General features: G+C 35.0%; 1 protein-coding gene across 2 annotated transcripts in view; it reads right to left on the bottom strand.

Moving 5' to 3' along the window:
* Positions 1 to 3,347: 3,347 nt before the first annotated feature.
* CCDC122 (coiled-coil domain containing 122) overlaps positions 3,348 to 23,543 on the bottom strand; it is a 33,978-nt gene continuing 13,782 nt past the window's right edge. For both annotated transcript variants that reach the window (XM_044779952.2, XM_044779953.2), the window contains 3 exons: positions 20,653 to 21,051; positions 19,766 to 19,882; positions 3,348 to 3,824 (listed from right to left, as the gene is read on the bottom strand). In XM_044779952.2, coding sequence (XP_044635887.2) covers positions 3,675 to 3,824; positions 19,766 to 19,882; positions 20,653 to 21,051 — 666 coding nt within the window. In that variant the 3' untranslated portion in view covers positions 3,348 to 3,674. The remainder of the gene's footprint in view (positions 3,825 to 19,765; positions 19,883 to 20,652; positions 21,052 to 23,543) is intronic.

Below are 23,543 nucleotides of genomic sequence, written 5' to 3'. Positions count from 1 at the left end.
GCCAAAGCAGGGTGTGTGAACTTAACCACTACACCACTGGGCCGGCCCCAATTTCTCCTTTATTTTTGAAAGATAATTTCATAGAGTAGAGAATTCTAGGTTGGTGGGGTTTTTCTTTGAACACTTTAAATATTTCCCTCTACTCTCTTCTTGCTTGCATGGTTTCTGAGAAGTCAGATGTAATTCTTATTTGGAGGTAAATCTCACAATATTTTGGGGACCCCCATGACTGAGTCCCCCTGGAGTTTTTAACTCTCAGAGTTGTCCACACTGAGCCTCTAGCAATTCATCAGTTACAGTTCAGGTTTCTAATCCTGGCACTGGTTCCCATGGCGAGTTCTACTTGTGAGTCTCTGGTCAGCATGACTCCCTGTATTTGCCTGGCTCTCTCTCCAATCTTGGGGGCAGCAGTTTGCCCCATGTTCTCATCTCTCTTAGGGATCCCAGAAGAGGTGTTGATTTTTCAGCCTATTCAGCTTTTTACTTGTTGTTAGGACTTCCAAGCTTCTTCCATGCACAACCCCCACTTTTTTTAACCACAAAATTTCTCTTTTTTGGTTAAATTCTTTGTATGCTTTACAATCTATTAAAAGGATGCATTAAATGTAGAAATAAATTATTACTTATTTACAGTAAAATTGAGGCTTACCCTTGGAATTATTTGTTGCAGTGCCATGTAGCTAAAAGAATAGGGCTTTGAATTTCAATTCTGCCCCTGAAAAGCTGTGTGATGAGATCTTAGGCAAGTTACTTAACCTGTCTAAGCCTTAGTTTCCCTATCTGTAAATCAGGGTTACTAACATATACCTTAAACCATCATTCTGAGAATTAAATGAAATAATATATAATAATATAATAACATATACAATGAAATAATATATATTTGTATATATTATTATATTATATACAATTACATGTTTGTATATATACAATTGCATATTTGTGTATATCATTATATTATTTCAAATAGGGCACAGCATAGTTGCTGAGTGTTATTGTTATTAGTGTTATTTCATATCTGTAGTGTTTTGGAAAATAGTATGATTACCCAATTGACTGGAAGAGTATGGCCTAACAGATAACTTATAGATCATTTATATGGGCCATGGCCATGGTGGGTGACTTGACTGGCTTTAATGTGTACTATCTGGTGTTTTCCATGGTTAAGATGTGTCTTAAAAGTAGATATCGATTTCTTTACGTTGGTCAGCTATAATTTGCCCATAGATTGCACATGTAGTAACTATTATTTTGACACGTTAACTGTAGGTTTTTTCTCCTCCCTCTGCTTCCTTGCATTAGTTGCCTTTTCCTGATCATTTAGGCAATATAACCTAGTAGGCTAGGGTCAGGACAGATGCGGCTGAGATGTAAGAAGTCATTCATCAGCTTTGAGCTTCATATTAGGTTTTTTAAAAACTCCACAGTAGAAACAATACTCTTGAAATCATATCTTTCCTTTGCAGAAGACTGGGCATTTTGAGAGAGAAAAATGTTTGCTGAGCCCCAAAGCACTGAGAGCCTTGAAATCCTCATTTTATATCAGAAATCAAAGAGTGAGGAAGAATGCATGGACAAAATAACGGGACCCAAGAGGTAAAATCTGGCCAGCATACAGAACGAGAGAATTTAATAGGACCAGAAGAGGCCTGGTGAATGGAAAAGGAAGCTGACTACACTGACCAGAGAAAACAACGGCAGACACAGCATGGACAAAAGGTAATGCTCAAGACCAAGAAGAACGGAGTACACCTCTGCAGAGGCCAGTGAGGTCAGAGGACAGCACCTGGACCAGGATCCTTCCCCTGATGACAAAACAATATAATCCCCCAGGAACTTAGACCACTTCCACGAAGAAAATGAGGAGAAGAACAAGGAGGAAAATTCTGAACTGAGTGGTTACACAAAAAAAGACTGAGTTTTCAATCAAAAGTATATGTGAGAAAGGCCATTAAGCACAAGAGCTCATGTTCTAAGCTAGGCTCAGTTATAAAGAAATTTTTTAAATTACTTTAATTTTCTAACTTTAGAGTTTGTGACCATGTTGAAATATCATATCCACTAACTACACAATCAGGCTTAAGGATGCCTCAAGTTTTAATTCTTATTGGTTAGTCCCAAAGCTTCTGTCATCTGAAATGGTTTTCAAGATAAGAAAGGGCTAGGAAGGAAAAAGTTTTTTCTTTCAAATAATTATTTCAACTGTCACAAAATTTAAAATGGGTACATGTATTATTATCATGGATTTTTTTTAAATTACTTTCTCAAGTAGGGAACAAACCTATTTTCTTCATATCTTAATTTAAAAATAAAAATAAACTTTCAAAAATATAACTCAAGGTGTTAGTTGTAAACTTAACAAGAATTTAGAAAACTAGAATTTTTCTTTGATGAGTTATAAATGAAATTATGAAGTATAGCTACAAGAAGAGCCTTTGAAATATGCAAATTACATTGAAATATTTTGACATAACCAGGCTTTGGTTCAGCTTTGTCTTCAGCTGAGCATAGTGGGTTCGCTCCACGATCTGCTGGTTTAACTTTTTCATTCACAGCCGTATTTCAGAGTCATGGACAAAAGCTGATTGCGTTACAGCATAAGCCATTTAAAGTGTTAGCCGTAATAAGCCACGCTAATTCATAAGAAGACTGTTAATGTAAGACATACCAAGATTACTAACATCAGGTTTTATATCAGCTAGAATCTTACTGAATCTCAGGCACATAGAAACGTGAAGAGAAAATGGACTTCAGATGTCATTTTGATGTTGTTGATTTGAAATCAAGTCGTAAAAGTGAATGTTTAAAAACTGTGTCTTCAATAATTAATATTTTGTTTCTGCTCCTAAAAATTTGACTTGGTAGAGCCATGAGAGGGAGTACTTTTATCTTAAAAAGGGGCAAGTTAAATTTTGATTTGTTGCCATGGACGTAGCATTTGCCTTGCCTTTGAATGAAAAAATATACGTTAGTCTATACTGGGCAACATTCTTCTTTTAAGAGCTTGTATGTTTGCCTTACACAATGTTATAGCTTTAATTTAGTCATAGAATAGTAATAAAGAATTTACAGACAGAAAAGTGCACAAAAAATGTATGCATGGCAACACTCCAAAAATATGTTATCTAATAAGAGAGAAAAATGATTGCTACCTTCTGGATGAAAGAGAAAATTGAGAAAAATATCTGAAGCACTGAACATATAACAACATTATTGAAAATGTCAATATTTATGGACTACTGTGAAGATGGTGGTAGAAAAACAAGTTCTAATAAAAAGTTTGAGAGAGACACCATTTAAATGTCTTAACAATTTAAATCACTGTAAATTCAAGAGTTTCTTTTCTTCTAAGTTTTTACTTCATATGATAGTGAAGGCAACATGTTTATAAACAGTACTCATGAGAACAATACATCTTATACATTCAAAATATTCATATAGCATCTTCCACTATTCTTCTGTAAGCATTCCTATTGTCTATATTGCTATCAATTGTAGGGTTAGAAGGCACTTTAACAAACAGATAACTAGTTCAAAAAAAGAGAAAATATATCCATCATTAAGACAGACCTCTGACAGTGAATGCTGGTTGTTAAGAATCCAAAGGACTTTCCCAACATTCTGCCCCATAATCTTTGTTGGTATAGCCTGTGTTCTATTGCCCTACAGCCATGTTAATCTTTCATTCCAATGCGTTTTCTCAGTTCAGCTGCAGTTTTCTCCAGTTGTTGAATGTTCCATTGCCATTGTCTTCTATTTGACTGAAGCTTGTTCACCTGACAATGCAAACGCTTAAGAATTGCACCATATCTCTTATGTTGTACCTATGAAAAGAAAACTACACGTCAGCAGGGCTTGAGAAGGATAAATAGTAAATAGCCATAAATGATATTTTGACTACTCTAAAGAGGAAAGCACTTGATTAGAAATTATTCACTGTAAATAATAATAATAATAAAAATAAACAGTAATTAGAACTACTTAACACATTACATATTGTGTAATAAGATACTGTGCTGAGAGCTTTTTACATATAATTAAATTCTCACAACATCTTACGACATGGATATTATTATCCTTATTTTTGTATAAAGAAACCAAAGATCAAAGAGTTTAAGTACTTCAACCAAGTTTTCACAGCTAGCAAGTGATGGTGTTTGGAATTTGAACCCAAATGAAGCTTCTGTGATGGAGTGCCTTCTACTCATCACGCAGTTACCAGTTGGGGGAAATGGTTTCATTTCCTGTATCTAGTCGTTCCCTGACCCACTGATCTAAAAGCTCTTGGAGATCATGTAGCCCATTTCCCTGCCATTAAGTACATCAGCATTTATGCTGAGCTGGACAATGCTACACTGGAAGATGAAACACAGTGGAAAGTGTAAGAGTTTTGGTGTCAGGCCACAAGAAAGTAAAAAAGCCAAAATTCCTAATGCTACTGTTGGCTATACAAACAACATTCAATCCTTTTTTTAACAGCTTTATTGAGATATAATTCACATACCATACAATCCATCCTTTAAAGTGTACAATTCAAGGGTTTTTAATATATTCACAGAGTTGTGCAATCATCACCGCAATCAAATTTAGAACATTTTCATTACCCTAAAAAAAGAAGCCTAGTATCCATTAGCAGTGACTCCCCACTCCCCCATCCCCACCCTTAGAGGGTTACGACCACTAATCTACTTCCTCTTTGTATAGATTTGCCTATTCTGGACATTTTATAAAATGGAATCATATAATATGTGGTCTTTTGTGACTGGCTTCTTTCACTTAGCATAATGTTTTTGTTATCCATGTTTTAGCATGTATCAGTACTTCATTTCTTTTTATTGCTAAATAATATTCCATTGTATGATAGGCTACATTTTATTTATCCAATTCATCAGCTGATGGACATTTGAGTTGTCTCCACTGTTGGTTATTATGAATAATGCTGCCGTGAACATTTCTGTACAAGTTTTTGTGTGGACATATGTTTTCACTTCTCTGGGGCATATACCTAAGAGTAGAACTACTGGGTCATAAAGTAACTCTGTGTTTAACCATTTGAGGAACTTCAAGACTGTTTTCCAAAGTGACTGCACAATTTTTAGATCCCCATGATCAATGTGTGAGGGTTTCAGTTTCTTCATATCCTTGAAAATACTTATTATCTGTCTTTTTGATTATAGCCATCCTAGTGTGTGTGAAGTGGTGTCTCATTGTGGTTAAACACATACCTTTAAATGAACTGATAAAATAGAATAATAGGGCTGGGAAAGTTACCTATTCATTTTTTAAGGTCTCTTTTTAAATTTATTTATTTTTAATTTTTTGTGGTAATACACACATAAATTGTACTATCTTTTTTTTTTTTTTTTTTGAGGAAGATTAGCCCTGAGCTAACTACTGCCAGTCCTCCTCTTTTTGCTGAGGAGGAAGCCTGGCCCTGAGCTAACATCCGTGCCCATCTTCCTCTACTTCATATGTGGGATGCCTACCACAGCATGGCGTGCCAAGCGATGCCATGTCTGCACCCAGGATCCGAACCAGCGAACCCCGGGCTGCCGAAGTGGAACGTGCGCACTTTGCTGCGCCGTCGGGCCGGCCCCTCTATCTTAACTACCTTTAGGAGTACAGTTCAGTAGTATTATGTACATTCACATTGTTACACAACCATCACCACCATCATCTCCAGAACTCTTTTCATCTTGAAAACTGAAGCTCTGTAACCATTAAACAATAACTCCCTCTTCCTCACTCCCCTCAGCCCCTGGCAACCACCATTCTACTTTCTGTCTTCTATGAATTTGACCATTTTAGGTACCTCGTATAAGTGGAACCATACAGTATTTGTCTTTTTGTGACTGGCTTATTTCACTTAGCATAGTGTCCTCAAAGTTCATCCATGTTATAGAATATGTCAGAATTTCCTTTCTTTTTAACACTGAATAATATTCCATTGTATGTATAGACCACATTTTGTTTATCCGTTCATCCACCCAAGTACACTTTGGTTGCTTCTACTTTCTGTCTTTTGTGATTAATGCTGCTGTGAACGTGGTATACAATATCTCTTTGAGATTCTGCTTTTAATTTAATTTTTTGAGGAACTGTCATACTGTTTTCCACAATGGTTGCACTAGTTTACATTCCCACCAGCAATGTGTGAGTACATCATCAGAAGGGGTTTTGTGAAGAGCGTAGCACAGAAATAGGCAAGTGAGGGAAGCATGTGTTGATAGTTCCCCTCCAGGTACTGTCCATCTGACAAGCGTAATCCTGCTATGGAGATTGACTCCTTGAGTGTCCACCAATAATACACTTTCTTGATAATTACAGCTTCATAAATCTTAATGTCAGGTAGGGTAAATACTACAACTTTATTCTTCTTTTTCAAGATTGTTTTGGCTAACTATGTCTTCTGTATTTGCATATAAATTTTAAAATCAGTTTGTCAGTTTCCACAAAAAGCACCACAGGAATTAACGGAACGATGTGAAAACTATAGCTCATTTTTTTAGAAAGTTAACACTTTAAAAGTATTGAGTTTCATAGACCATGAATATACTATATCACTCGATTTATTTAGTATTCTTAAATTCTCAGTCATATTTTTATTGTAGAAGTTTATACATTTTTCATAAAATTTATTAGCAAGTATTTTATGTTCTTTAGTGTTAGAGAAAAGAGTTTTGTTTTATTCATTTCACTTTCCAGTTGTTTACTGCTACTATCTAGAAACCACATAGAAATACCCTACTGGTTTATTAGTCTTCTTGTAAATTCCTTAGGATTTTTTACATAAGCAAATATGCTTTCTGTGAATAAACACAGTTTTACTTCTTTACAATCTTTATGCCTTATATTATTTTTTTCCTTGCCTTATAGCACTTTTTATGACCTGCAATACAATGTTGCCTAGAGGAGGTGGAATCAGACATCTTTGCCTTGCACCCGGTCTAAGGGGGAAAGCATTCAACGTTTCACCAATAAATATAATGTTGTTAGCTACAAGTTTTTATAGATGGCTTCTATCAAGTTATGCAAGTTTCTCCTACTCTAAATAGAGAAGTATTTTTTTAAATTTATTTTTATTTTTATTTTTTCCCCTTTTTCTCCCCAAAGCCCCCCCAGTACATAGTTGTATATTCTTAGTTGCGGGTCCTTCTAGTTGTGGCATGTGGGATGCTACCCTACCATGGCTTGATGAGCGGTACCATGTCCGTACCCAAGAGCCAAACTGGCGAGACCCTGAGCCACCGCAGCAGAGTGCACGAACTTAACCACTCAGCCACGGGGCCAGCCCCTCTCCTACTCTTAATTTGCTGAGAGCTGTTATTAAGAATGGGCATTGAATTTTTCTAATACTGTTTCTGCAACTATTAAGTTGATTATGTCTTTTTATCTCCTTCCTTTTGTTAATGTGGAATCACATTGTTTGCTTTTTTTTTTTTTTGCTGGGAAAGATTCACCCTAAGCTAACATCTGTTGCCAATCTTCCTCTTTCTTTTCCTCTCTAAAACCCCTGGTCATAGTTGTATACTCTAGTTGTAAGTGCTTCTAGTTCTTCTATGTGAGCTGCTGCCACAGCATGGCTACTGACAGATGAGTGGTGTGGTTCCACGCCCAGGGACTGAACCCTGGCTGCTAAAGTGAAGCATAGTGAGCTTCAACCACTAGGCCATCAGGGCTGGCTCCATTGTTTGCTTTTTGAAAGTTGAACCACCCTTGCCTTCCTGGGATAAACTCTGCTTGCTCATGAGGTATTAGCCTTTTTATACATAACTGAATTCAATTTGAAAATATTTTGTTAGGGAATTTTGCATCTATGTTCATGAGGGACGTTGGTCTGTAATTTCTTTTCTGGTAATGCTCCTGTTCATTTTTTTGTATTAGGGTTATGCTGGCCTTATAAAATGAGTTGGAAAGAGTTCCCTCTTCCATTTTCTGAAAGAGTTTTTATAGGCTAGGTATTATTTCTTCCTTAAATGTGTAATAGAATTCACAGTGAAGCCATGTCAGTCTGAAGCTTTCCTTATGGAGATGGGGTGGTTTAATTATGAATTCAATTTCATTGATTCCTACCTAACACCATTTATGACACTGATATTTGAAATGGATCATAAGCCTAAACATAAAAGTAATTTCTTTTTGTGTTAGTTATGGTATGTGTGTTTTTCAAGGAATTTGTCCCTTTCATCTAAGTTGTCAAATTTATTGACTTAAAGTTGTTCGTAATAGGCCTTTATCACCCTTTTAAGTCTATAGGACGTGAAGTAATATCCTCACTATCCTCTCTTTCCTTGATCGGTATTGCTGTGGCTTATCAATTTTATTAGTCTTTTCAGCTTTTGGCTTTGTTGACTTTCTCTCCTGTTTTTCTGTTTTCTATTTCATTGATTTGTGCTATTTTATTATTTCATTTCTTCCATTGCTGTCAGCTGAATTTGTTCTTTCTTTCTCTAGTCTCTTACAGTAGAAGCTTAGCTAATTGCTTTAAAATCTTTTTTCTTTTCTAATATAGGCCTTTAAAGGTGCAAATTTTCCTCTAAATACTGCTTTAGCTACCTCCACAATTTTTCACATGTTGTGCTTTCATTATCATTCAATTTCAAATATTTTCTAATAATTCTTGTGATTTATCCTTTGATTCATGGGTTATTTAGAATTGTAATGCCCAATTTAGAAATGTTTATGTATTTTCTAGCTATCTTATTGCTATTGAATTGAATTCTGCTGTGATCAAAGAATATCAAATTCTTTGAAATTTATTATCCAGTATACTGTCTAACTTGGTGAATGTTCCATGTGCACTTGAAAATAAAGTATAATCAATAGTTGTTAGAGTATTTTATAAATATTAATTATATTAAGTTGGTATATAAGTTGTTCAAATGATCTATATGCTTACTGATTTTCTGTATTCTATCAATTACTCAAAAAAATTCTTAATATCTCCAATATGACTGTAGATTTCTCTTTTTCTTTCTTGTTTGGTCAGTTTTTGCTTATGTATTTTGAAGCTGTGTGATTAGGTGAAGACATATGTAGTGTTACTATTCCTTTTTGATGAATTGAATGACCCTCTTTAACTTTGTTAGTAATCCACATCTTGAAATCTACTTGATATTAATATAGCCAACTAAGATTGACATCTTCATAGTTTATCTTTTTCCATCTTTTTACTTTCAACCTATCTGTGTCTTTATATTCAAAGTGCATTTCTTGTGAAGAGGTTATATTAAGCAACTTGTTTTTTTATCCAGTCTGATAATTTGTCCCTTTTAATTGGAGTGTTTGGTCCATTTACATTTAATGTAACTATTGGTATGTTTGGGTTTAAGTCTACCATTGTAATATTTGTCTCCTATTAGTCACTTTTGCCTTTTTCCTTTCTCTTTCCTTTTCTGTCTTCTTTTGGGTTAACTGAATATTTTATTATTCCATTTCGTTTCCTCATTTATCTTTCTAGCTATACTTATGTGTATTTTTTTAAAAGGAAGTTGTTCTAAGAACTTCAATAGTTCTTAATTTATCACAGTCTTAATTTATCACAGTCTATCTTCAATAATATTATACCACTTCACATAAAATGTAAGAACCTTATAACAAAAGGAAATTATTAAGATATGTTTTGCGTCTATATATGTTATAAAACCCAAAATACATTATTGTTTTAATTTTATACTGTCAATTGACCTTTAAATAATTCAAGAAATGAAAAAGGCTCATTTATTTATCTATATATTTTCCATTTCCAGTGCTTTCAATTACTTCCTGGTATCATTTCCTTTCAGCTTTAAGAACTTTCTTTAGTATTTCTTATAGTATGGGTCTACTGGAAACAAAGTCCATCAGGTTTTATTTATTTGAAATTTATTTCACCTTCATTTTTGAAAAATATTTTCATTAGATCTAGCGTTCATATAGAGTCCTTGCTCAACATTTTTTCCTTATTTCAGCAATTTAATGATGCTGTCTATTTTTTACTGGCCTCCATTGTTTCTAACTTTAAAAAAATCAATAATCAATTATAGCAAGGTTGCAGGAGACAAGGGTAATGTACAAAAGTCAATTGCTTTCTTATATACCAGGAATGAACAAGTAGAATTTGAAGTGAAAAACACAATACCATTTAATTAGCACTCCCCAAAATGAAATACTTAGTTAGAAATCTAACAAAATATGTACAAGATCTATATGAAGAAAACTACAAGACTCTGATGAAAGAAATCAAAGAAGAACTAAATAAATGGACAGATACTCCATGTTCATGGATAGAAAGCCTCAATATTGCCAAGATGTCAGTTCTTCCCAACTCGATCTATAGATTCAATTCAATTCCAATCAAAACTCCAGCAAGTTATTTTGTAGATATTGAGAACCTGATTCTAAAGTTTATATGAAGAGGCAAAAGACCCAGAATAGCCAACACAATATTGAAGGAGAAGAACAAAGTTGGATGAGTGATACTATGTGACTTCAAGACTTACTATAAAGTTACAGTAATTAAGATAGTGTGTTACTGGCAAAAGAATAGACAGATAAATCAATGGAACAGAATAGAGAGCCCAGAAATAGACCCACATAAATATGGTCAACTGATCTTTGACAAAGGAGCAAGGGCAATACAATGGAGCAAAGAAAGTCTCTTCAATAAATGATTCTGAAACAACTGGACAATCACATGCAAAAACAAAAAGAGAATCTAGACACAGACCTTACACATTTCACAAAAATTAACTCAAACTGGATCATGGGCCTGAATGTAAAACACAAAATTATAAAACTCCTAGAAGATAACATAGAAGAAAACCTAGATGACCTTGGGTATGATATGACTTTTTAGATACAACACTGAAGGCACAATCCATGAAAAAAATAATTGATAAGCTGGACTTCATTAAAATTAAAAACTTCTGCTTTGGAAATTACACTATCAAGAGAAGGGTAAGACAAGCCACACACTAGGAGAAAATCTTTGCAAAAGACACATCTGATAAAGGACTGTTATTCAAAATATACAAAGAACTCTTAAAACTCAACAATAAGAAAACAATCAGGTTAAAAAAATGGGCCAAAAACCCAAACTGACACTTCACAAAAGAAGATATACAGACGGCAAATAAGCATATGAGGAGATGTTCCACATCATACGTCATCAGAGAATTGCAAATTAAAACAATGAGATACCACTACAAACTTATTAGAATGGTCCAATCTGGATCACTGACAATACCAAATGCTGGTGAGGATGTGGTGCAACAGGATGTGTGTGTGTGTGTGTATACATACACACACGCACACATTTAAGTGCACACATATATAAGACTTGAAGGATATACACCAAACAGTGGTTGCTATTAGTGACAGGGGAGCATGATAAGAGAGAGCAATGCAATGGGAAGTGGTGGTCAAGGAACTACAGCTTTCCTTCTAATATTTTAATCTTTTTCAAGGAGAACGTATTCCCATAGACATGAAAAACATTTTTCAAAAAGACTGAGAGAAATAGAGTCCAACCAACCTGGATTCATACCCTACTCAGTCACTTATCATTAACTATACAACCTTATACAAGTTACTTAAAATTTCTGAATTCTGCAAAATATGTTATTATGAGAATTTAAATGGGATAGCCTATGTAAAGTGTTTGAAAAATGCCAGGCACTCTATAAACAACAATAGATTTAATAATACTGAACATTTCTCTTTGTACTTTTTATAAAATAGAATAGTTTGTTATCATGTTATCTAGCTATCTGCATAATTCTTACCCTGCCTTTAGGTCATTTTTTTAAACCTTTGCTTTTCTGGATTTTTCTCATAGGACTGGCTTTCTAGTTGTATAATAATTTCTGTGGCTGACTTCAATAAATGAATGCATTAATTGTGTAAGCTGCATGTTGTACTGTACCAGGTTAAACATATTTTGTTCCTGACACCTAGTAGCTCTGAAAGTGCTCTAAATTTTTCCCTATCCTTTTAAATTTGGAGACCATATTGTACAAAATTTAGGCAAGAGCAACCATCAGTGAATCTCAAAGTGCTTTACACAGTATCTGTTATCACAAAATATTGCTTGCAGCACTCATCATTTGCTAAAAACTCCTTAAATGCACTAGTCTCCCTTTTCTGAAAACTCTTAGATTTGGCAAATAATATTTTTGTAACCTTGAAATGAAAATCACTGATTATTGCTGAACACTTTGTATTTGAAGCTTTGTGTTGGTATACTTTGTATTTGCTTCCTTAATTTTTAAATCAATGACTCATAGCTTATTTTTATTCTCCTTTCTCTTATTTTTAGTTTCCTTCTCCCAAAACATATACAGACAACAGACAAGAGAAAAAGGCATTTTTGGATAAACATTTGGAAATACTTCTTTCATTTAGATATGGCCTAAAAATACCAAAAATAATTATTTGACAAAAATACATGTGAAATTCAAAAACTATTTTCATTATTTCTGAACCAAAAAAATGTAAAAAAGCAACATTAATATCAAAACTAAAACATGCAAAGCACAAATGTTCGAAAGCATTAAAGTTTAGAACAAAAGAATGCTGTATCTAGGCAAGGGATGACCATGAACTGTACCCAGGCCATGGCTAAAGACATTCAGAAGGGGTAGAAAAAAAGACTCAAAGAAGAAATAAAAAGTAAAAATCTTCTGGTACTTGAATTTATCCCCTTGAAAAAGTGGTTGTTTTGAGAAAGAGGTTACTCATATCAATGATCAATTCTCGTCAAGCAGTAAGAGAAATTGTTGAAAAAAATGCAATGTTCTCAAGACAATAGTGTGGCTGTATTTGTCTTCAGTTTTATAATTTCTTATAGATAATCTCTAATTTCTTAGATTTTCATTTTTTCAACCATAATATTGTGGTAGAATCGAGGACTACTTTTAAATGTATTGGAGGTAATAGAACCAAAATGAAAAAGCCCAAAAGAGAGGTAGCCCTATTGTGAAAGCTTAAAAACAATTTATTAAATTTCCTGGGAAGAAGTTGAATTACGAAAACTTTTTTTTAGGTTTTATTTTTTAATTTTTTTTATTGAGGTAACATTGGTTTATAACATTATATAAATTTCAGGCGTACATCATTATATTTCAGTTTCTGTGTAGACTACATCTCGTTCACCACCCAAAGACAAATTACCATCCATCACCATACACATGTGCCTAACGGCTCCTTTCGCCCTCCTCCTCCCCTCCTCCCCTCTGGTAACCACCAATCTAATCTCTGTATCTATGTGTTTGTTTGCTGTTTTTGTTTTTATCTTCTATTCATGAATGAGATCACACGGTATTTGACTTTCTCCTTCTGACTTATTTCACTTAGCATAATACCCTCAAGGTCCATCCATGTTGTCGCAAATGGTAAGATTTCATCTTTTTATTTTTTTTATAGCTGAGTAGTATTCCATTGTGTATATATACCACATCTTCTTTACCCATTTGTCCCTTAATGGGCACTTAGGTTGCTTCCAAGTCTGGGCTATTGTGAATAATGCTGCAATGAACCTAGGGGTGCATATATCTTTACGCATTCACGTTTTCGTGTTATTTGGATAAATACCCAGCAGTGATATAGCTGGATCATATGTTCTATTCTTAATTTTTTGAGGAATCTCTGTACTGTTTTTCATAGTGGCTGCACCATTTGCATTCCCAACAGCAGGGTATGAGAGTTCCTTTCTCTCCACATCCTCTCTAACACTTGCTATTTCTTGTCTTGTTAAATATAGCCATTCTGACGGATGTGATGTGATATCTCATTGTAGTTTTGATTTGTATTTCCCTAATAATTAGTGATGTTGAGCATCTTTTCATGTGCCTGTTGGTCATCTGTATATCTTCTTTGGAAAAATGTCTGTTCACATCTTTTGCCCATTTTTTAATTGGGTCATTTGTTTTTTTCTTGTTGAGATGTATGCGTTCTTTATATAGTTTGGGTATTAACCTCTTATCAGATATATGGTTTGCAAATATCTCCTCCCAATTGATAAGTTGTCTTTTCATTTTGTTGATGGTTTCCTTTACTGTGCAGGAGCTTTTTAGTTTGATGTAGTCCCATTTGTTTACTTTTTCTTTTGTTTCCCTTGCCAGGTCAGACATGGTATTTGAAAATATACTGCTAAGACTGACATCAAAGAGTGTACTCCCTATGTTTTCTTCTAGGAGTTTTATGGTTTCAGGTCTTACATTCAAGTCTTTAATCCATTTTGAGTTAATTCTTGTGCATGGTATAAGATCATAGTCTACTTTCATTCATTTGCATGTGGCTGTCCAGTTTTCCCAACACCATTTATTGAAGAGAATTTCCTTTCTTCATTGTATGTTCTTGGCTCCCTTGTCAAAAATTAGCTGTCCATAGATGTATGGGTTTATTTCTGGGCTCTTGATTCTGTTTCACTGATCTGTGTGTCTGTTTTTGTGGCAGTACCATGCTGTTTTGATTATTATAGCTTTGTAGCATATTTTGATATCAGGGAGTGATGCCTCCAGCTTTGTTCTCTTTTCTCAGGATCCCTTTGGCTATTTGGGGTCTTTTGTTGTACCATATACATTTTAGGATTCTTTGTTCTATTTTTGTGAAAAATGTCATTGGAACTTTGATAGGGATTGCGTTGAATCTATAGATTGCTTTAGGAAGTATGGACATTTTAACTACATTAGTTCTTCCAATCCAAGAGCACAGAATATCTTTCCCTTTCTTTGTGTCTTTTTCAATTTCTTTCAACAATGTTTTATAGTTTTCAGTGTACAGGTCTTTCACTTCTTTGGTTAAATTTATTCCAAGGTATTTTATTCTTTTTGTTGCAATTGTAAATGGGATTGTATTCTTGATTTCTCTTTCTGCTACTTTGTTGTTAGTGTATAGAAAAGCAACTGATTTTCGTATACAGATTTTGTATCCTGCAACTCTACTGTCTTCATTTATTATTTCTAATAGTTTTTTGATGGATTCTTTAGGGTTTTCTATATATAAAATCATGTCATCTGCAAAAGTCTCAGTTTCACTTCTTCCTTTCCAATGTGGATCCCTTTTATTTATTTTTCTTGCCTTATTCCTCTGGCTAGGACTTCCAATACTATGTTAAATAAGAGTAGTGAAAGTGGGCATCCTTGTCTAGTTCCTGTTCTTAAAGGGATAGCTTTCAGCTTTTCTCTGTTGAGTATGATATTAGCTGTGGGTTTGTCATATCTTTATTATGTTGAGAAACTTTCCTCCTATCCCCATTTTATTCAGAATTTTTACCATAAATGGATGCTATATCTTGTTGAATGCTTTCTCTTCATCTACTGAGATGATCATGTGATTTTTATTCTTCATTTTGTTAATGTGGTGTACCACATTGATTTATTTGTGGATTTTGAACCACAATGATGAAAACATTAAAAGATGATGTCTCAAGCTAGTGACATTCCATCTAAATCTCACATTAGTGGCCATTTACATCACCCTCTCCCATTAAAAGTACCCACTTACTTTTCTGCTTCTGTCAACATGAAGTAGACATACTTCATAACATATTCTTCCTGCTAAGTAGAACTAAAAACCCTGCTCATTATATATAAAATAAAAATAAGAAGCTTCTGAAAGGTAGAGAGAAGAAGGCAAATGGACTATGGACCTCAGGACCCAAGGAGTAACATGGTGATGAGTTCCCTGGGTTTTATTTTGCCTCATATACCCAGAGTAGATACTGGAGAAGACAGCAACCTGGAAATGCCAATAGGTGCAGACAAAAAAATTTCCAAGAAAAGTCTGCTCTCTAGCCAAAGAACTAGGAAAAGGGCAGCCTAGCAAAGTAGAAAACTTTTAGATAGTAACTACTTTATTAAGGTAAAACACCACAAATAAACTATGGTCCCCTGCCACTGCCCCCCCCCCCCCACCCACCCAACACACACACACCAGCAAAGGCTGTGTGGAAAGCCTAAACTTCCACCATTGCTAAGTTATAACAAGGTGCCATAATCCTCCTGCTGGGGTTGTGTCAGAAAAGGCTAATTAGGGAACCAGGACTTTTCATCCCCATTGGGCAGTAAAAACCATACCCAGTGGTGTCACCGGAGCCAATTTGGGGAGCCTGGACTTCTAACCCCTTCTAGTGGTAGCAACTCATCCTTCCCCTTCTCACTGAGAGAATGTCAGAGGAGGCCTACTTGAGAGTCAGGACATGCACCACCATTCAGTAGAGACAAGGCCACATCTACATGGTATCAGTGGAGGCCACATGGGGAAGAGTAAGGAGGTGCCCCTGCCCCTCCCAGCCAGGGGGTTAAAAGCAGAGGCCCAGTGGGCAGGCGGAACTCCCTCTCCTGGCCAGCAGTAACAAGAAGCTTTTTCTCCCTCCAGGAGTGGCAATGGACACTGAGTGGAGAATCTGAGTTTCTAACCACCACCTGGAAGTAACAATGATCACGAGTCTTAAAACATAATACCCAACACATTCAGATTTCAATAGAAAATCAATTATCAAACCAAGAACTAGGAAGATCTCAAACTTAATAAGAAATAACAATGGACATGTGCCAGTACTAAGAAAATCACAGAAGTCAGAATTATCTGACAAGCATTTTAAAGCAGTTATCATAAAAATGCTTCAATGAGAAATTACGAACTTGCCTAAAACAAATGAAAAAATAGAAAGTATCAGCAAAGAATAGAAGATACAAAGAACCAAATGGAAAGTATATAATAATCAAAATGAAAAATTTAATGGCTGGGCTCAGTAGCAGAATGGAGGGGAAAGAAGAAAGAATCAGTGAATGGAAGATAGAACACTAGAAATTACTCAATCTGAAAAATAGAAAATAGACTGGAAAAAGGAGTAAACAGAGCCTCAGGGACCTGTGGGACTATAGCCAAAATCTATCATTTGTGTCATCAGAGTTCTGGAAGGAGAGAAGAAAGAGGGCCAAGATGGAAAAGTATTCAAAAAAAATAAGAGCTGAAAATTCCCCAAATTTGGCAGAAGACGTAAACCTACAGAATCAAGAAGCTGAGGATATTCCAAATAGGGTAAATCCAAAGAAATTCATGCCAAAAGACAGTAAAACTTCCAAAAACCAAAGACATAGGAAATCCTGAAAGCAGCAAGAAACAAAAACCTTATCCATATGGAGAAAATTTGAATGACTGAATTTCTCCTCAGAAATCATGGAGGCCATAAAGAAGCATTTTTCAAGTTTAGAAAGGACTGTCAACCCAGAATTCTATATCCAGCATGAATGTCCTTCAGGAATGGAGGGGAAATCAAAACATTCTCAGATGAAAAAAACTAAAAGACTTTGTCATCAGCAGACCTATCCTAAAAGAATGAATTTAGAAGTTTTCTTTTCTTTTTTTTTTAAAGATTGGTCCTGAGCTAACATCTGTTGCCAATCTTCTTTTTTTCTTCTTCTTCTTCTCCCCAAAGACCCCAAGTATATAGTTGTATATTCTAGTTGTAGGTCCTTCTAGTTCTACTATGTGGGATGCTGCCTCAGCATGGCTTGATGAGGAGTGCACCCAGGATCCGAACTGGTGAAACCCTGGGACATTGAAGTGGAATGCATGAACTCAGCCAATTGGCCATGGGGCTGGCCCCAGAAGTTTTCTAAAGAGAAAGCAAATGATAAAAGAAGGAATCTTAGAACATCTGGAAGGAAGAAAGAATATAGTAGAGCAAAAACATGGGTAAATACAGTAGACAAATGGAGAGGTCATAGCTAAAGTGTATGAGGTTTCTTTACAAGGTGATGAAAATTTCTAAAATTGACTGTGGTGATGGTTACAAATTATGTGTGACTATAATAAAAACCATTGAATTATACACTTTAAATGGGTGAATTGTACAGTATGTGATTTATATCTCAATAAAGCTGTCTTAAAAAAATCAGAGGTAGCCCAGGACCAGCCTGGGTACTTAGTGGTTAAGTTTGCACACTCTACTTCAGTGGCCCAAGGTTTGCAGGTTTGGATCTCTGACCTACACAGTGCTCATCAAGCCATGCTATGGTGTTGCCCACATACAAAACATAGAGGAAGATTGACACAGATGTTAGCTCAGGGTCAATCTTCTTCATCAAAAAAGAATCAGTATTAGCCTGAGGAAAGTGGTACAAGAGAACCTTCTGGGCATAATGGAAAGCTTTATATTGTGGTCTAGGTGATGGTAACATGGGTGTAAGTCAAAACATACATTAGGCAAAATTAATCAAGCTAAATCCTTACGATTTATGTACTTACTCTTATGACAATTATACTTCAATAAAGTCTATTAGCATAAAAAAATTACGAGGTAATCTCAAATTCCATTCCAAAATGCTTTTACCAATTTATACTCATACCAATGGTATATTAGAATTCCAGTGTTCCACATCTTACCAATTGTAATACTGATAATCCAATGGGCTAAATATGGGACCTCATTCTGGTTTTAATTATCAATCCATTAATGAGGTTAGTCATGTTTGCCATTGCTTTTTGGGATATTCATATTTCGAAAATAAGACTTTTCATACTATTTACTCAATGTTCTACTGGCTTGTTTGACATTTTCTTATCTATTAGTCACTATGTGTGTTACAAATACCTTCTCTCAAAATGAATCCTGTTTTATATATTGTTATGGTGCATTTCAACAACCTAGAAATTTATGATATAGTCAAAAGTAATATTTAATCATGCAGTGTGTGTGTGGGTAGGTGTGTGTGTCTTTTAAAAGAAATATCTCTCTGACACAAATGCTTAATTTTGCCATTTATATTGTCTTCAGTCCTCCTGGAAGTGTGTGTATGTGTGTGTTATGAGGTACGAATGCAGTTGTATTTCAAAATTTTCTTTATTTTTCCATATGGCTAACAGATTTTTTTGTATCACATATGATGGGTTATTGCTGGATTCTTTTTTTTTTCTTTAACAATTTTTTTTCCATTTCAATGTCATTTATATTCTGTCTTACTACTTATGGTTTTACAATAAATCTTGATATCTAGAAGGGCAAAAAAAACCCACACTTATTTTGATTACTAGTAAAATATAAGAGAAAATCATAGTGTTTCTTAAAGAGAATGTTTTGTAAAGGTGAGGTTTTTTTATCTTCACCTTCCTCAGATACTTTGTAATTGTGTCAAACTTAGTCACAAGCAAGTTAAAAACTTGCATCTTTTATTTTAAAAATTAATTTCTTAACGGTGAAAATTAGTTATTTGCCCTTAATGACATATTCTTTTCCATTTTTGTTCTCCATTTTGTGAACAATAATGATCACAGAAGTCTACCAGTGGTGGTACAAATTTAGTCTCACTTTCAATTTTGCACATCACTTTTTTTTTTAATTTGACTCTTGGTAATGGCAAGTATGAAGTCAGAGAGGTTTAGAATACTAATGACTTCCATTGGTTTTTTACTCTATTTTGAGGAGTCTCTGATGTCTACTTAGGAATTGTCATCTTTTTGACTTGAGAGCCTCTGTTTTCTAGCCATTAATTTGGTGCCAAGCTGTGGGTGGAATGAGACCTGGAAGAATTCTAGGCCAGATTTAAATAGGACTGAGTGCTTGCTCTGTTTGAATACATTCACGTATTTGAACACCTTTGAATGAGGGAGTTACCTCTAAATTATGTATTAATGATTTGGACTTATCTACTGCTTTTTATAGTTCTTTTTTGTCCTCTTGCTGCTTTGAGAATTGAGAGTAAACTATGGAAATTATAAATATAGTATAAGTTTAAGAAATGATCTCATAAACATTGAAATCCTGATAATTAAAGCTTACCTCTATTTCTTTCCTTAATCTTTCATGTGTCTCTTTTTCTTCCTCAAGAAAACAAGTTTCTTCAATGATAGACTCTTTTACAGTTATAATTTTATCCTTTAGCTTTGTAATGTCTTCCTGTATATTTATAAAATTCAAAATATACAAGTCAAACAATGAATGGTCAGTATAAATCCAAGATTTTCAGTGTTTCTATAATGTAAGAAAACCAGCCATCACATTTAATTTTGTTAAATAGGATTAGAATATCGCTTCCATATGTACAAAGGATAAAGAACTGTTATTCAGGTGAAAAACTTTAGATTTGAAAACTTAGAACTAAAAACCAAATGAAAATAAGACATAAAGGAAAGTGGTAGTTATAGTGGCAACTGCCCAGAAATAGTATAATGGGTATTTTTAATTCTCTTGTAAGAAATTATAGATATTTTAAGTTTGTGTCTCCCACTGTCTTCAAAGAATAGTAAAAGAAATAGAAGATGCTTAAGGTGAAATTATTAATTCATAGTGTTTGCATAACAGCATTAAGCATACTAAATTGATTTGAATTGGTCTAGATCCATCAGTCTAGAAGCTGGGACTTCAACATTTTTGTGAGTTCTACTTTCTGCAACAAATGGATTAACTGTTCACTGTGATTTTATTTGTCTATATATTTTTATTAATCCACAGAGGATTTGGGACATTTCCTTTATGCTTTTTCACATTTGGCATAGTTGTTACATATTCATGTACTTATCCAAGTTTTTAAAAATTGTGAAAATAGTTTCTGAATCTAGTTAATGCAGCTATGGGTTTTTTATTAAAGTAGTGATAAATTTATCCTTAAGAAGTGTACTTGCAAAAAAGGAGTGACAGAAAAAGTTTTGATAAGTGATATTTCAAACCTGTACTTGTTTCATCTGGTTTCCTTCTGGATTTTGGAGATCTTGCATAAGTTCCTCTTTCATTGCCTTTAGTTTTTTAACAAGATCTCGTTTTTCCTGGAGTTCACTCATAAATGACCATTTGCTTTCTATCTCCCCCAAACTATCTTTATGCACTTTTATTTTTGCATGATATTCATTATATCTTATCACTTGTTCCTCAAAATCTTCTTGGGCAGCTTCTATGTCAAATTTAAGCTTTACGTTTTCTGAATGTAAGGATTTGATTTGAATTTCTAGGCTCCCACACTGAAGTTTGGTATCCTCTATGGCAGCATCTTGCTGATAAATTTGCCTCTCTGTTTCCTTAGTTTCTGCAGAGACAGATGCTATTTGTTTTTCAAGCTCATGAAGTTCATTCTGTAATATATTTCAACATTATTATTATTAATTCACGATATACAGCATAAGGGAAAAGTCATTGTTTTGATCCACAGTGCATGTAGGAAAATCACTTAACATAAAAAATATATATTTATCAGATATAGAAAAATTGATGAATAGAAAGAAATGTGCAATAAAGTAAAAAAATTATTTTATAATCTCAGAGGGAGCCCAAAATTATATATTTCTTATTTTTTAAAGTTCATCTAATTCTAAATATTACAATTTTATCATTTGTCTTAACATTTTATATATAAAAGATACTTTACAATCATTTTAATAATGTATTTATGGGCATCGGAAGTACACACTGAAGAAAGACAATATGATAAAAATGATAAAGCCTTGGGTTAAAAAATCAAAAGATCTGGGTTCTACTGCCCTTACTGCTATTTACTAGTTGGTATGATCATACATAGCAAGCTTAATTACCCTATCCAAACCTCACTTTCTTCATTTGTAAAATGAGTATAAAGGCATCTATTTTACCTCTCTGTGACATTTGGCATTTCTAACCAACACCTCCTCTTTGAAGTTTTCACACCACCACTCTTCTCTGGTTCTCCTCAGATATCTATGAGCATCCCTTCTCAGTGTCAATGGTTCCTTCAAATATAGGTCTTCCTCAGGGTGCAGTCATCATAACTTCCTCTTTTCATTCTATATATAATCCTGGGGTAATCTTATCCTTACTTAAATCTTGAGCTATGTATATGATGATGATTCACAGATCACAAGTGGCTGTTGAGTCCTACACTCAGCTGCCACTGGCCATCTGAATCATCATGTCCAAAAATCAGACTAATCCCCCTCACCATCCCATCCTGTTCTTCCTTGCATCAGTTATCTATTGCCAGAACCACAAAACTTCAGTGACATACAACAATAATTGCTTATTGCTCACATGACTGGGAGCAGCTGGGATTGGCTAGATGTTGACGTTGGTTGGATTTGCTCAAATGTCTGGGGGTTGGCTGGCTGGAAGATGATTGGCTGACTGGGCTGGCTGGGGTGTCTTGGCTTTGCTTTACATGTGTCTTAACCTCCAGTGGGCCAGGCCAGACAGGTCCCTCTTATGATGATAGCAGATGCAGAAGAATGGAAGCTCAACTATGTAAGAGCTTTTTCAAGCCTCTGTTTGAATGACATCTGCTGACATCCAGCTGGTCATATGATGAAACACACAGTCAAGGGGGTAAAAGTATGCTTACTCACTATGGAAGGACACTGTAATGATACATGGCAAAGGGTGTAGATAAATACAAGGAGGAAGAATCTGGACCAAAAATGCAAATTACCACACCCCTATTTTCCCAAACTAATTAACTAATGATACTACTTGGGAGCCATCCTTAATTCCTCCCTTCTCTTTATTATCTATATCTAACTGTTCATCAAGTTCTATAGATCCTCCCACCAAAACAACTCTGTAGGCCATCCTCCATCCTTTTTTTTCCCTATCTAGTAGGTTATCCTTTAAATAAATTTATAATTTTGAGAGGGAGGCGCTGCACTAAAAAGGCAGACCCAACCTGTCTTTTCCTGGCAGAGACAAGATAGGGAAGCACCATGAAAAATACAAGATGCTGATATCTCCAGCTCTTATATCTCAATGCCCGCTTGACATTTGTATTTAGATATTTAACAGACATCTCAACTATACATGTTCAGAAAAGAACATTTATTTTACATACCCAGCATATTTCTCCTCCAGTCTTCCTCATTTCAATAAACTGTACCACTTTGCACCTGGATACTCAAAAACCTAGAAGCTATTCTTGATTCCTCCCTTTACCTTAGCCCCCACAACCTATTGACTAGCAAATCCTGATGGTTGGGCCTCCGAAATAAAATCCTAAATTCACTTCTGACCAATCTTTGTAGCGTGGTCTAGCTCCTACCTGGTCTCCCTCTCTCCATTCTTCCTCCTTTCCCCCAACTAGGCTCCATATATTAAGCAGAAGAATCTTTAAAAAACATAAATCATATCCTGTTACTTCCCTGCTCAAGATCCTCCAATGGCTTCTCATTGCACTGATAATACAATTAAAATTCCTTACTGTGGCTTACACGGCCTTACGTGCTCTAGTCCCTCTCTACTGTGCCATCCTTCTCATGTGCTACTCTCCCCTCTTCCAGCCTCCTTCTATAACAAAACACCAAAGGCTGGGTGGCTTAAACAACAGACATTTATTTTTCACAGTACTGAAAACTAGGAAGCCCAAGATTAAGTTATGAGCAGATTTTGCTCCCGGTGATGACCCTGTCCCTGGCTTGCAGACAGCTGCCTTCTTGCTGTGTCCTCATAAGACAGAGAAAGAGAGAGAGAGCTCTGGTCTCTCTTCCTCTTCTTATCAGGACACTAATCCCATCATAGGGGCCCCACCTTCATAACCTCATCTAATTACCTCCCAAGGGCCACACCTCCAAATGCCATCACACTGGAGGGAACACAAACATTCAGTCCA

Source organism: Equus asinus, chromosome 11 (assembly GCF_041296235.1).
Source record: "Equus asinus isolate D_3611 breed Donkey chromosome 11, EquAss-T2T_v2, whole genome shotgun sequence".
Lineage (NCBI taxonomy): Eukaryota > Metazoa > Chordata > Mammalia > Perissodactyla > Equidae > Equus > Equus asinus.
Note: the sequence above shows the minus strand (reverse complement) of the source record. Positions and strands in the feature narration are given on the sequence as shown.